This window comes from Anolis sagrei, chromosome Y (genome assembly GCF_037176765.1).
Source record: "Anolis sagrei isolate rAnoSag1 chromosome Y, rAnoSag1.mat, whole genome shotgun sequence".
NCBI classification, from domain to species: domain Eukaryota; kingdom Metazoa; phylum Chordata; class Lepidosauria; order Squamata; family Dactyloidae; genus Anolis; species Anolis sagrei.
This window is the reverse complement of record NC_090035.1, coordinates 36,446,762-36,462,049: the sequence shown is the minus strand read 5'-3', so window position 1 is coordinate 36,462,049 and position 15,288 is coordinate 36,446,762. Positions and strand designations below refer to the sequence as shown.

At 44.8% G+C, this 15,288-nt stretch overlaps 1 protein-coding gene across 9 annotated transcripts in view; it reads right to left on the bottom strand.

Moving 5' to 3' along the window:
• The window catches only part of LOC137095328 (regulator of nonsense transcripts 1-like), a 479,058-nt gene that overhangs the window by 371,220 nt on the left and 92,550 nt on the right, over positions 1 to 15,288 (bottom strand). For all 9 annotated transcript variants that reach the window (XR_010908826.1, XM_067461836.1, XM_067461837.1 and 6 more), the window contains exons 3-5: positions 5,846 to 5,935; positions 5,227 to 5,394; positions 4,937 to 5,117 (exon numbers count right to left, since the gene is read on the bottom strand). Coding sequence is in view for 8 of the 9 variants with exons in the window: in XM_067461836.1 (XP_067317937.1) it covers positions 4,937 to 5,117; positions 5,227 to 5,394; positions 5,846 to 5,935 (439 nt within the window). In the remaining variant the exon portion in view is untranslated. The remainder of the gene's footprint in view (positions 1 to 4,936; positions 5,118 to 5,226; positions 5,395 to 5,845; positions 5,936 to 15,288) is intronic.

Below are 15,288 nucleotides of genomic sequence, written 5' to 3'. Positions count from 1 at the left end.
TAAATTCCAAATAAAGATTTTTTTTTAAAAAAAAAAAGAAAGAAAAGCAAATAAGGTTCATTGACCCACAGAGTGGTGAGCTCCGATGGCCTACAGGCCAAGGTAATAATGACAAGAAACGTGACTTTCCAGGAAAGAAGGCAGAGGTTGATAGTTGCCAGTGGTTCGAAGGGTGGGGCAGCCAACTGAGACAGGATGAGGTCAAGGCTCCATCCTCCATTCCAGGGTGGGTGGGTGGACTGGAGGATGTAGCCTTTCAGGAAGTTTTTCACCAGATGGTTGTGAAACAGGGACTCGCCACCAAGCTGCTGGACATGCCAGGAGATTGCTGTGAGGTAGGACTTCAAGGACGACAGTGTGAGGTTCTTATTGGCCAAAGAAAGGAGGAAGTCCAAGATCGTTGGTACCGACGGTGGGAGAGCCTGTTCTCCACAAGCCCGAAGAAAGTCATGGAGGCAAGCAAGGTGATAAGAATAAGCCCTGGTGGTGGCCAGCTTGTGAGCAGCCGACAGGATGGACTGAATGGCCAACTAAAGGGATGTTAAGAGGTGATACTCTTCACTGTCAGGTGAAGTGAGATAATGTCTGAATGGAAAAGGCCATTCTCCCTCGTGAACAGGTCTGGTCGAGGGGGTAGCATGCAGTGTTGGCCCCAGACAGGTGGAGGAGAACTGGATACCAAGTCTATCTGGGCCATGCAGGGGCCACCAGAACGCAACTGGCCTGAGAAAACTGGATCCTCTCAACGAAGAAGGGCGGAAACATGTGTAGAGGAAACCCTCCGACCAGTTGAGCAACAGGGCATCTCCCGAGCAGCCCAATGTCGGGTCTGGGGGAAGGCAGGATCCTTTCTAAAGAAGCTGAGCATTCAGTAGAGACGCAGAGAGGTCAACATCCAGGCAATCCCAGCAATCAAGACTTCTGCTGGGTGGAGCATCCACTAGTGAGAGGAGGAGCAGGTTTGGCTGAGGAGATCAGTTTGATGTTGAGAGAGTCGGGAAGGTGTAGGGCACAGATCGACACGGAGTGGTTGAGACACCAACGCCAGAGAGTCAAAGAAAGTTTGAGAAGCTTTCTGGAGCCCATGGCGCCCTGCTTGCTGATATAATACATGCCAACAGCATTGTCTGTGAGGATTCGAACAGTCTTGTTTGTGACCAGGGAAGCAAACACCTTGAAGGCCTTAAATATGGACAACAGCTCTAGATAGTTTATGTGATGGCACCTGTGGTGACCAGAAATCTAGAGTTCTCCTGTGTGGAATCCCCAGGCAAACATCGAGGCATCGGTCGTTAGGGTGACCGAGGGCTATTGGGGATGGAAAGGCATCCCGATGGAAATGTTGTTTTGAGATATTCAAGGATCTCAGGACAGATTGAAGTGGTCAAGAAACCACTTTTGAAGGAGTTGAAAATGTAGACTGTTGAACAGGGTCACTATTACTGTTGACGCCATGTGACCAAGAAGACCTGAAGGCACCTGACCCTGGACGTCGGAGCAGACCAGCAGCGTTGAACCTTGCGACAAAGAGCAAGGAATCTGGCCTCGCAAAGGGAGACTTCTGGGTCATGGAATCGAATATGGCACCAATTAACTTTATGGAAGTCATCAGTATCAAGTATGACTTCTTGACATTGAGTTGAAGGCCGAGGCTGTCGATCAAGGCGAGTGTCATATCAATGTTCGACCGAAGAAGAGTAGGTGACTGGGAAACAAGAAACCAGTCATCCAGGTACAGAAAGACACAGATATCCTGCTTCCAGAGGTACGCAACAACCACCAACATGCATTTTGTGAAAGTCCTTGCTGCAGTCACCAGACTAAAGGAAGAACATTAAACTGGTAAGTCTGATGATCGACCCAAAACGACAGGAATACCTGTGACTCGGGCGAATGGACAAATGGAAGTATGTGTCTCGAAGATCGACAGACGTGAAGTAATCTCTGGTGTGAAGAAGAGGAAGTATAGATGATAGCATCACTATTCTGAACTTTCATGATTTGATGTAGGAATTTAAGACTCAGTGGTCCAGGATAGGCCTGTCCATCCATGTACAACAGGGAAGGATGAATCAGCCGTTTTGATAGCAAGGTGTCAACCTCATGCAAAATCGGAGGGATAGGCTCAGTGTCGACGATGAAATTGGTCAACGGGAGTTCTTCGAACTCTTAACGCATAGCCGTCTTTGACAATCTTGAGCACCCATGCATCTGAGGTGATGTACCACCATGCGTCTATGAAGTGTGCCAGGCGACCTTCGAATGGAGGGACGGTGGGAAGACTGGAGGGGCTTTGGAAGAGGCGCCATTGTGTAGACGACATCTGTAATGAAGGAGGAGACGGTATTATCGAAGAAAATGTCAAACTTGACAAAGTGTGCCAGGAGTGAGACAGTTATGACTGCTGGGAGAATCACTGCTGCTGTTGCTGAAGTTGTGGATTTGGGAGAGGCCGAAGGATTTGTTGGTAAGGCTGGTAACAATAGGACTAGTTACCATACCGAGTGGGTCCTCTGGGCCTGAGTCTGGTTCTCGATCCCACACTTGGCGGTTAAGAGCTTAAAGTCCTGATTAACTTATCATTGGTACCTGCGCTGAAGAGACCCAGGGCATCAAAAGGCAGGTCCTCGATCACTTGTTTCAAGCATGTCAAAAGGCCTGAACACCGCAACCATGCATAGCAATGAATGGCAATAGCATGAACTATCATTTTCCCCGTATATTTGGCCATCTGGATCTGATGGTGCACGAAAGAGGTCGCCTTTTGAGAGAGGATGGTAAGAAGAGTCCGGTCTTCCTCCAACAACTTCGCGAAGAACAGTTAGGCCTTCTCCCACAGGATCCACTAGCAGGCTCCCATAGAGGCATCGTAGTTTACAATCCGAGCCAGCAGAAGGGCACCAGAATAAAGTTTCCTGCCAACAGTGTCAAACCTCTTTCCTCCTTGATCCTACAGGGTGGAGGACTGTCTGCCAGAAATTTGAGTCACCTTGACAAAGACAGAGTTCGGGTCAGGATGGTGCTTCAACCATTCAAGGCCCTTGTCATCTGTTTGATACCAGGGGTCAATTTGTTTAGAGATTGGCAGTATCGAGGACAGCGTCTTCCATGATGCCTGAATTACATTGAGGAGATAAGACAGGAATGGCAGAAAGGGAGCAGGTAGAGCTTCCGACTGGACCCTCTTAAAACGGGATCAGTGAACGGAAACTTGGAAGTCTGCTTGATCTTGAGTCCCATGGCTTCAGCCATTTGAAACATTTAGTCTGCAAAAGCTCTAACATTGTCTGTTGGTGAAGGAGGATCAACCTCATAGGCATCATGGGTCGGTGACCTGTCGAGCCTGAGGGAAAGGACCAAACCAGAGTGAACGGATTCTGGAATGTCCTTGTCCTGGTCTTCATATCAGGTTGGAGAGGAGGAGGAAGGAATAGGATGTGGAGGAGGCGGCGAAGGCTGTTTCGATGGGTGGGAGGAGTTTGCTGAACAACCTGCACGATGGGCTTAACCTACCGGATCAGTGATTCCAGGAGCTCCTGAAGAACACTATCAGAAGGATTCTGGACAGGAGAGGCTTGCATTGGTCTAGTCAGGGGTCCTCAAACCAAGGCCCGCGGGCCACATACAGCCCACCAAGGGCATTTATCCGGCCCGCACGGCCTGTCCTGTCCGCAAAGCCCCTCGCTGCTTGCCATGCCCAATTCCTTCGCCTGCCTCGCACCGCCCATCAGGCCTGGCAAGCAATGGAAGTATCGAGGTGCTTCGCTCGCGATGCAATTTACCTGCCTCACGCTGCCCCTCGTGTGAGCCAGGCAAGGGAGGGGCTTTGTGCGAGAACAGGCCAGCGCGAGGGCTGTATGGAAGGGCTCTGAGAGAAGAGCCTTTCCAAACAACCAGTTCAAAGCCGATATGGTGGGGTTTTCTGCCTTGATATTCTGGGTTATACAGCTGTGTGTAAGGGCACCCAGGTCCCTTGCACACATCTCTATATCCCAAAATATCAAGGCAGAAAATCCCACCATATCTGCTTTGAGCTGGGTTATCTGAGTCCGCACTGCCATATATTCCAGTTCAAAGCATATATTGTGGGGTTTTCTGACTTGATATTCTGGGTTATACAGCTGTGTGGAAGGGCACCCAGGTCCCCTCCACACATCTCTATATCCCAGAAAATCAAGGCAGAAAACCCCACAATATCTGCTTTGAACTGGGTTATCTGAGTCCACACTGCCATATATATTCCCGTTCAAAGCAGATACGGCGGGATTTTCTACCTTGATATTCTGGGTTAAACAGCTGTGTGGAAGGGCACTCAGGTCCCCTCCACACATTTCTATATCCCAGAATATCAAGGCAGAAAATCCCACCATATCTTTGAGCGTTTTCCTGAACACTGAGAACAACACTTGAAGCTCGTCATACACATTGCGAAGAAAGTTTCTGAAGCGAACTTTGAGTGGGCCCAACAGGAACTGCTGAGTTTGAGCGCAGGGCACCTTTTATGCCCTACAAAGGGGACTGGGCGAGGTTATTGCCAAAAGTTTGGATTTAAACTTGGGAAATTCTCGGTTGGAGCCTGCGCAGATGCAGATACTCCACATGTGTGCATTCAGAGTCCACAAAGAAAAAAAATATTTACCAAAATAAGAAGATCCAGCCACAGATGCAGGCAAAACATTAGAAGAAAATGCTGCTAGAACATGGCCACGCAACCGAGAAATTACACAAAACCCCAAGGGCAAGGAGCTTTCTAACTGGAACTCTTTTGCAACCACTTCTTCCCCTCCAGGGAGGCCACCTCCCTTGCCCAAAGCCTCAGGGCCAAGAAACCCATCAGGAATCCAAGACCTAAACACAATACTACCCCAGGCATACAGTTCTGCTTTAGTACTTGCTGCCTCCTCCTCAACGCTTCATGACTCTCTCCCCCACTCACCTTCCAGAGCTCTTCCAGCTTGTTGATTTGCTGGGCGGTGATCTGCCGGGCCCTGAGCTGCTCTTGCTCCGAAGGGATCTTAACCAGCCAGGAAAGGAAGCAGCGGTCTTGGATCAGAGGCTGCCACTGAGAACTGTCCCAGTTGATGTCCTTCAGGCTGCTCTGACTGGCACAAGGCTGCCTGCACAGCCAAAGGAGTCAGAAAAGAAGCACTTCAGACCATTGCAGGTGCAAGAACGTTGCCTGGAGATTTGTTTTCACCTCTAGTGAGGGAAGGAGGCCCCTCTTACCTGCATAGCAAGACGACCACAGAGTCAGCTTTGGCCGGGATGAAGCCCAGCAGGAAGACATTGCGGCAGCCGCAGTTGTAACACTCCAGGACCGTCTCGCCCAGAGGGCCGTCCTTGTGGAGAGTCACTTCTTTGCACTTGGCTCGCACCAGGTGGTTCATGATGTGGCTGACGAAAAGGAGGGAAGAAAGTTGAGTAAAACCAACTTTTTCATGCCTAGGGACCAATCCTTCACCTCTTCTTCCTCTACTTCATATTTTAGAGATTGTGGTAATTAAGTAAGTCATTCTCCCTTTCAATGTCTGCTTTAGGTGTTGCAAATCTAAAAACATTTTTAGCCACCTGATATCATTCTGCCATTTGCCTCTGAGAAAATGACTGCACATTGAAACCCTCCATGGATAACCCCTTGCTTGTCTTTAATCTACATAGATGCTTTTGCCACATTTAACAAGTCTCTGTAGCTCGACTATTTTCCTCGGAAAAGGATTTTTTCTTTGAAATGAAGTTTTATTTGGAGAACAAGCGAGGTATTTCCCTGCTAGGCTGCACTATAACTCCCAGCCCAGGACATCGGGTTAGGGAAGGCCGACAAAAATGACGTTTGCCAAAGGCTTACCTGCCAGAAGTATTCCCACGTCCATTGCAGAACCACTTTTTGCTGGTGTTACAGTAGACCACACAGGCTGGATCATGGATGCCACAGTAGCTAAGGAGAAAACCACACAGAGAGAAGAACCCCATTAGGCCAAGTTTTGCTTTGAGTTATTAATTTATTTGCAGCATTTATATTCTGCCTTTCTCACCCTGAAGGGGACTCACATACACTGCAAACATTCAATGCCATTAAACAGACCGACCAGACAACAGATAGAGACATATGCCAGCATTTTTCCCAACTTCTGTGTCCTGGAGGTTGTGCTCAATTCCAGTCACAATGGGGTGCTGTTACTCCATCTTCTATGACAAAGAGCCCTTGATCACAGACTTCCTCCTTTCTTTGATCACTGGCATTTTCTGCTATTTCTTTTATGGTGCCGTAAAATACCTCCCTGTTTTTGAACTGCTTAGGTGGACAGTGAGCTGGACTGAAGGTTGGGTGCTCACACCGACCTGGGCTTCGAACTGCCAACCTTTGATTGGTGTGATCTACTGCTGCTGGTATGGCCAAAAGTGAGCAGGAGCTGAGAAGCCTTCTAATCAAGGTGAAAGAAGAAAGTGCAAAAGCTGGGTTGCAGTTAAACATAAAAAAACCAAGATTATGACAACAGGATTGATTGATAACTGGCAAATAGAGAGAGAAAACATGGAGGCTGTGACAGACTTTGTATTTTTAGGTGCAGAGATAACTTCAGATGCAGACTGCAGCCAGGAAATCAGAAGAAGCTTACTTCTTGGGAGGAGAGCAATGTCCAATCTTGATAAAATAGTGAAGTGTAGAGTCATCACACTGGCAACAAAGATCCGCATAGTCAAAGCAATGTTATTCCCCATAGTCACCTATGGATGTGAGAGCTGGACCACAGAGAAAGCTGAGCAAAGGAAAATAGATGCTTTTGAACTGTGGTGTTGGAGGAAAATTCTGAGAATGCCTTGGACTGCGAGAAGTCCATACCTCGGAAAATACTGCCTGACTGCTCAGTGAGTGGAGGTACTTGAAGTCCCATCATCAATGGTCTGTCCTCCTTGAAAGTGCACCAGGATGTAGAGTGGGTCATGGGGACTCTGTGTGCCAAGTTTGGTCTTGATCAGTCATTGGCGGGGGTCTCAGTGGTCTCAGGAAGTGAGTGAAGTTACTGCAAGTCCCATCATCCATCTTCAAATTTTTCCCAATGGCACCAGGATGTAGAGTGGGTCATGCGGGCTCTCTGTGTGAATTGTGATCCTGATCCATCATTGTTGGCAGTTGTAATGGTCTCAGGAAGGGAGTGCATGTATTGCAAGTCCCATCATCCATGGTGCATCTTCCTTCAAACCACAGCAGGATGTAGAGTGCATCATGGAGACTTAGTGTGCCAAGTTTGGTCTTTGTCGGTAATTGGATGATGATTGCAGTGGTCACAAAAATTGAGAGAAGGTACTGCAAGTCCCATAATCCATGGTTCAAACCACAAGAGGGTGTAAAGTGGGTCATGTGAGGTCTATGTGCCAAGTTTGGTGTAGATCAGGCATTGGATGAAATCACAGCAGTCTCAGAAAGTGAGTGATGGTACTGCAAGTCCCATCATCCATGGTCCATCGTCCTCCAAACTGCAGTAGGATGTCAAGTGAGTGAAGGTACTGCAAATCCCTCAGGCCTTTTCCTTTCTCTTCTCATCCATTTGAAAATGTTAAAAAAATTGGTGTTTTTTTGGTTTTATTGTTATGTCATGAGCAACTTGAGAAACTGAAAGTTGTTTCTGGTGTGAGAGAATTGGCCTTCTGCAAGGACGTTTCCCAGGGAACGTCAGAATGTTTTGATGTTTTACCATCCTTGTGGGAGACTTCTCTCATGTCCCACCAGAGGCTGCTGTTGAAGCTGGCCAATCAGAAACCATACGCACATGTCCTTCTCATCTCCCCGCTTCTATCATTAACCGTCTTCACCATCAGGGGCTCCTGTTGAAGCTGGCCAATCAGAGACCACATGCAAATAGCAGTACAGTGGAAGCCAATCAGAAAGCTGCCATGAAATCTTCCGCCCTACATCCTACGTCCTACGTCCTACCTCTGTCCTATATCACATACAAACTTTGACTTTTATTATATACTAGCTTGGGGACCCAGCGCTACCCGGGTTATTAGAGAAAGTGGGTAATGGTGGTTCTTTATGCCAAGTTTGATCTTTATTGCTCATTGGATAATGGCTGCACTGTTTTCAGGAAGTGAGTGAAGGAACTTGCAGTCCATGATCCATGGTCCACCCTCCTCCAAACAGCAGCAGGAAATAGAGTGGGTCATGGGGGCTCTGTGTGCCAAATTTGGTCTTTATCTGTCATTAGATGAGGGTGGCAGTGGTTTCAGTAAGTTAGTGAAGGTACTTCAAGTCCCATCATCCAAAATCCACCCTCCTCCAAACTGAAACAGGATGTAGATAGGGTCATGGGGGCTCTGTGTGCCAAGTTTGGTCTTGATCAGTCATTGGATGGGGTTCGCAGAGGTCTCAGAATGTGGGTGAAGGTACTGAAAGTCCCATCATACATGATCAACCCTCCTCCAAATCTACAGCAATATGTAGAGTTGTTCATGGGGGCTCTGTGTGCCAAGTTTGGTCTTGATTGGTCATTAGATGTGGATTGCAGCAGTCTTGGGGAGTGGAGGTACTTGAAGTCCCATCATCCATGGTCTGTCCTTCTCGAAAGTGCACCAGGATGTAGAATGAGTTATGGGGGCTCTGTGCCAATTTGGCCTTGATTGGTCATTGGATGAGGGTCGCAGTAGTTTCAGTAAGTGAGTAAAGATACTGCAAGTCCCATCATCCATGGTCCATCCCCCTTAGAACTGCGTCAGGATGTAGAGTGGGCCATGAGTACTCTGTGTGCCAAGTTTGGGGCTGGTCTGTGATTTGTAGGGGCTACAATGTTCTGTGGGAAGTGAATCGGGTGAAGGTACTGCAAATCCCATCATTAGTGCCCCATCCTGCCCTGAACCGCACTGGAAGTCCCATCATCCATCGCCCCTCCTTCTCCAAACAGCATCGGGATGTAGAGTGGGTCAAGGGGGCTCTGTGTGCCAAGTTCTTGATCGGACATTAGATGAGGGTTGCAGCAGTCTTGGGAAGGGAGTGGAGGTACTTGAAGTCCCATCATCCATGGTCTGTCCTCCTCGAAAGTGCACCAGGATGTAGAGTGGGTCAAGGTGGCTCTGTGTGCCAAGTTTGGTCTTGATTGGACATTAGTAAGGGTTGCAGCAGTCTTGGGAAGGGAGTGGAAGTACTTGAAGTCCCATCACCCATGGTCTGTCCTCCTCAAAAGTGCCCCAGGATGTAGAGTGGGTCATGGGGACTCTGTGTGCCAAGTTTGGTCTTGATCAGTCATTGGCGAGGGTCTCAATGGTCTCAGGAAGTGAGTGAAGTGACTGCAAGTCCCATCATCCATTGTCAAATTCTTCCAAACCGCACCAGGATGTAGAGCGGGTCATGCCAGCTCTCTGTGTAAATTGTGGTCCTAATCCATAATTGTTAGCAGTTGTAATGGTCTTAGGAAGGGAGTGCAGGTATTGCAAGTCCCATCGTCCATGGTGCATCCTCCTCCAAACTGCACCAGGATGTAGAGTGGGTCATGGAGACTCAGTGTGCCAAGTTTGGTCTTTATCTGTAATTGGATGAGGGTTGCAGTGGTCTCAAGAATTGAGCAAAGGTACTGCAAGTCCCATAATCCATGGCCCATCCCTGGCCAAATCACACCAGGACATAAGGTGGGTCATGAGAGGTCTATGTGCTATGTTTGGTCCCAATCAGTCATTGGATGAGGTTAACAGCAGTCTCTGAATGTGAGTGATGGTACTGCAAGTCCCAACATCCATGGTTCATCCTCCTCCAAACTGCAGTAGGATGTAGAGTGGGTCTTGCAGGCTCTGTGTGCCAGGTCTGGTCTGTATTGGTAATTTTCTGACCCAGCCCCTGGCCTTATCCTTTCCTCTCATTGTCATCTGGGAATCTTGGGATTGAGGCTGGCCAATCAGAGACCATATGCAAATTTCCTTCTCTCTGTCATGAACCCTTTTCTCCACTAGGGGCTCCTTTGAAGCTGGCCAATCAGAGACCATATGCAAATAGCACCACAGAGGCAGCCAATCAGAAAGCTGGAATATACACTTCTGCCCTCCGCACTTCCGTCGCCGCATACAAACTTTGACTTTTATTACATACTAGCTTGGGGACCCGGCACTTCCCGGGTTATTAGAGAAAGGAATTGTATATCAAGGTTGGTGTTTATCGGTTATTTATATGGCTCGCAGTGGTCTCAGGAAGTGAGTGAAGGAACTTGAAGTACCATCATCTGTGGTCTATCCTCCTCCAAACTGTACCAGGATGAAGAGTGGGTCATGGGGGCTCTGTGTGCTAAGTTTGCTCTGTGTGCCAAATTTGGTCATTGAATGGGGGTCACAGCTGTCTCAGAAAGTGAGCTAAGGTACTGCAAGTCCCATCATCCATAGTCTCCCTGAAACATCACCAGAATGTTGAGTTGGCCATGGGGGCCAAGTTTGGTCTTTATTGGTATTTGGGTGAGTGTTGCTGTGGTTTCAGGAAGTGAGTGAAGGTACTGCAAGTCCCATCATCCATCGTCCGTCCTCCTTCAAGCAGCACCGGGATGTAGGGTGGGTCACGGGGGCTCTATGTGCCAAGTTTGGTCTTGATTGGTCTTGGGAGGTGAGTGGAGGTACTTGAAGTCCCATCATCCATAGTCTGTTCTCCCCCAAACCTCACCAGAATGTTAAGTTGGCCAAGGAGGCTCTCTGTTTTGTCTTTCTTAGTATTTGGATAAGTGTTGCTGAGGTTTCAGGAAGTGATAGAAGGTACTGGATGTCCCATCATCCATCGTCCGTCCTCCTCCAAACAGCATCGGGATGTGGGTCATGGGGGCTCTGTGTGCCAAGTTTGGTCTTGATCAGACATTAGATGAGGGTTGCAGCAGACTTGGGAAGGGAGTGGAGGTACTTGGAGTCCCGTCATCCATGGTCTGTCCTCCTCGAAAGTGCACCAGGATGTAGAGTGGGTCATGGGGACTTTGTGTGCCAAGTTTGGTCTTCTTCTTTTTTTTAATTTTTATTTTGATACATCCCAACAATCAATAAATCTTTTGCCATACAGGGCTTATTTCAATAAACATTATTCCAAGAGTAAATATTCTATACATTCCTTAGTTATGTATCACCCAACAAACCCCCCTCCCCCCCCCCCCCCATTCCCTCCACATCCCTGGAACAGCAATTCTAAATCATGTCATTACATCAATTTAACCGTGTGGAAAGCCTGGTTCGAAATACTGTATTTGTTGTCTTCGTCTATTTTGTCAATTAACACAGACCATTTCCTAAACCAGTCATGTTCTGTTTGACTATTTATATACTTGTTTTTCCTTTGATTGATAAAATCATTAATATTCTGATAGATAGGCCCACCAGGTTTCCAAACCCCATTTTGTATCACCTCTCCATCCCCGGGCTATTGTGGCCTGTATTGCGGCTGTCATATATTTTAGGATTTCTGTCCAATTATTGTTATCTTCCTTTGCCTTTATGGTGAGGGACATGAACCTGGCTTTATCCCACATTAATTCTTTCCCTTTTATGTCTTCCATTACAGTCCTTATTATGCCATAATAGTTCTGAATTTTGGTACAATCCCACCACATGTGGGAGAATGTACCTATCCCCCCACACTTGTGCCAGCATTTGTTTGAGATATTTCCCATAATATGTGCTAATTGGGTGGGGGTTCTATACCATTTGGAGATTATTTTCCTTTGGGTTTCCTTGATCCTCATTAATTTTATGAATATTGTCAATCCAAGACACAATTAATTTCTCATTGAAGCTTTCCTCTTGTTTCCAATTTTCTATAAGGGTTATTTTTGTTCTGTAAGTTAAAGTGATTAATTCCTCATATAGTAGCCCAATAATCCCTTTGTCTATTTCTAAATTCCTTTTAATTATTCTGTCAAGTGGGGTTTCTGCTACTTCTTTTCTTTTCATGGCCTGAGCTTTACTGGACTGGCCTAACCATGCTATCCAGTTTCCTTGACATTTGTCTTTTATTTTATCCCACCTTATTATTTCTCCATTGGGCTCCATGAGGTTCCCTATCCTTTTGATTTCAATTTCCTTAAGTGCCCTAATTAGATTCCTGAATGTATTGTCCTTGTTTTACAAGGTTTCTATTGGGAAAGGGTCGATTTTGTTTATTTGTAATTTATTTTGTCATTTTTTCCAAATTAACCACGTTGTTAAGCAGGGGGTGACTTTTAAGTTCTTTAAGTCTTTTCTGTCTATTCTCTCTCCCATATACGTTCCCCTTTGCCAACTGTGTGGCGGTCAGGTGGAGAAATATTAAAAAAATAATGATTATAAAAATATATTTGAAAAATTGAAAGCTTACTTTGAAACACTGGCAAAAGAGATTTCTACGTAAGAGCTAATAGGAGAGGTTTGTTCCATAAGATGAAAAGCAAATAAGCCTTCATGGGTCAGGATCAAGGAAGTTAAATATTAAATGGAACATGTCATTTGAAACAATAGTAATTAAGGTCATAGTGGTGAAGGAACTGTTCTTGGCAAAAACACATGGAAACCACCTGATTAAGTAGATTTCAAGGAAAACAATAGGCTAGAACATCTATAGGTCAGCGAGCGTCATCTTATGGTCAATAGAAGTAAATAACAGGCAAAAAAGTTTAGATGCATTTTATAATAGAATCAAACCTAGTGAATCAAGATTGTGAAAGTAATTAATGAAGAATTAATAAGGGAATAAGAATAAATGGGAGAATTACTTGGAATGAGTGTGATTAAAATATATGAAGTTGTGATCTGTTTTTAGGATTAAGAAATCAAACCACGTCATTTTTGGTGTAGGACAAAAGGCAAATGAGAAAACAAATATTTGGGATATGATACTCTGCCAACGGGATGCTGTTAATGATTATGTAGTGTGTACGTGTCAGGGGGAATATACACATGTGAAAATTGGATATTCGCTCTATAAATTCTAAGGTGATTTGGACAGAGGGTGTGCTCTCCAGCCGTCTTGCAAGGCTGGGCACCCTCACCTAGGTGGGTAATAAAACTGGAAAAACTGGAAGCTGTCTTTGTCTTTTCCATTCTCTACGATCTCTACGAACCGGGAAAATTGGCACCCGGGATCTGCCGCTACAACTGTTTGCTTCCTTTTCTATTTGCACCCATCTTTTTGTCCCAATTCAAATTCTAATAATCTTGCCAACTGACTTGTCTTATAATATATTCCCAAAGAGGGAGCCCCCCATCCACCCATTTCTTGTTTACTATAATACAGAAAGTTGGCAATTCTGTTTTTGTTTCCTCCCACTACCCATTTTTAATAGAGTTGTCCCATTTATTCAGCAAATTGTTAGGGATATTCACTGGGAGAGTTTGCAACAAAAATAAGAATTTGGGCAAAATCTTCATCTTATAATTTTTAACCTTGTGGATATGTCTCGGAAATTATTTGCCCATGTATTAATTTGTTTGCTTATATTTTTCCATAGACAATTAAAATTCATTGGTATGATATTATTGAGATTTTTTGGTATATCCACCCCCAGGTATTTCATCTCCCCCCCCCCCCAATTTAACTCCCATATTTTGAATCTTTTTGAGTTCTTCCCATGATAAATTTTTGTGTAGTATCTCTGATTTTTCAAAATTAATTGTAAGGCCCGAAGTTTTCCCAAAATCCTTAATTATTTTAACTATTGATTGTAACGACTCCCCCACCTCCCCTAAAATTATCTTAACATCATCTGCGTACAGATTAATCTTCATGTCTTCCTTGCCCACCTTATATCCTTTAATAATCAAATTGTTCCTAACTGAATTTGCTAATGGCTCAATGGCCAATGAAAATAGGGCTGGAGAAAGGGGGCATCCCTGTTTGGTTTCCCTCTTGATATATATTTGTCTAGTGTGTGCTCCATTTACTGATATGGTCGCTTTATTTCCCCTATATAATTCTTTTATTACCTTACACACTTTCACCCCCATATTACTTTCCTCACATAGTCTGTTCAAATATTTGTGATCTAATGAGTCAAATGCTTTGCAAAAGTCTAATTTTAATATAAGTAATTTGGATTTTCTTTCTGGGGCATGGTTCAAAATATTTAATATATTCCTTATAGAGTCTGCTAATTTTCTGTTTTTTTATAAATCCATATTGATCATCATGAATTATTTCCGGTATTATGTCCTTCATTCTGTTTGCTAAAATTTTAGTACATATCTTGTAGTCCACATTGCAAAGGGATATTGGTCTATAAGAGTTGGGGTCAGTTTCATCCTTATTTGGTTTTAAAATTGTGTGAATTTTGGAGGATTTCCAGGAATCTGGCACTTTTTGCCTCTCCATTATTTCATTAAATAGTATAAATAGGTTCGGTATGATTTCCTCTTTGAATATTTTATAGAAGTTTGTTGTGAAGGCATCTGGCCCAGGTGATGAGTTTGCTTTTAGGCTTTCTATCGCTTTTTCAATTTCTGAGTTGGTTATTATTTTATTTAGATTGATTTGTGACTGTGGATTTATGATTTTTTTCAAGAGGCCATCTTGTTTGATTAATTCTTTGTCTTCGTAAAGTTTTTCATAGTAGCTAGCCATGGTCTCCCTGATTTCCTTATCTGATGATCTCAGATGTCCTCTATCATCTTTTAGCTTGAGTATTCTGCTTCTAGCTTGTTTTGATTTTAGGACTCTAGCCAGTCTTTTCGAATTATTTATTGAGTTAATTAGATAATCATTTCTAACCCATAAGTATTTTTTGTGGTGTCTATTTTATCTAAGTCTTCCAGTTGCTGTTTTTTTCTGTTTCCAGTTTGCCTTATTTTTTACTGATGGGTTTTTTTGGAAATGTAGGAATTCATCCTCTACCTCTGATCTTGTTTTCTCAAATGTATTCTTTTCTTTTCTATTGATTCCTATTTCCAGTGAGATATAAGTTCCCCTTATGGTTGCTTTAAAAGCATCCCATAAAATCTCTTCTAGGATGCCAAGTTTGGTCTTGATCAATCATTGGCGAGGGTCTCAGTGGTCTCAGGAAGTGAGTGAAGTGACTGCAAGTCCCATTATCCATTGTCAAATTCCTCCAAACCGCACCAGGATGTAGAGTGGGTCATGTGGGCTCTCTGTGTAAATTGTGGTCCTGATCCATCATTGTTGGCAATTGTAATGATCTCAGGAAGGGAGTACTGGTATTGCAAGTCATGTGCCATGGTCCATCCTCCTCCAAGCAGTACCAGGATATGTACCACTCCAAGCAGTACCAGGAGTGGTTCATGGGGGCTCTGTGTGCCAACTTTGGTATTGATCGGTCATTAGAGGAATGTCGCAGTGGTCTCAGGAAGTGA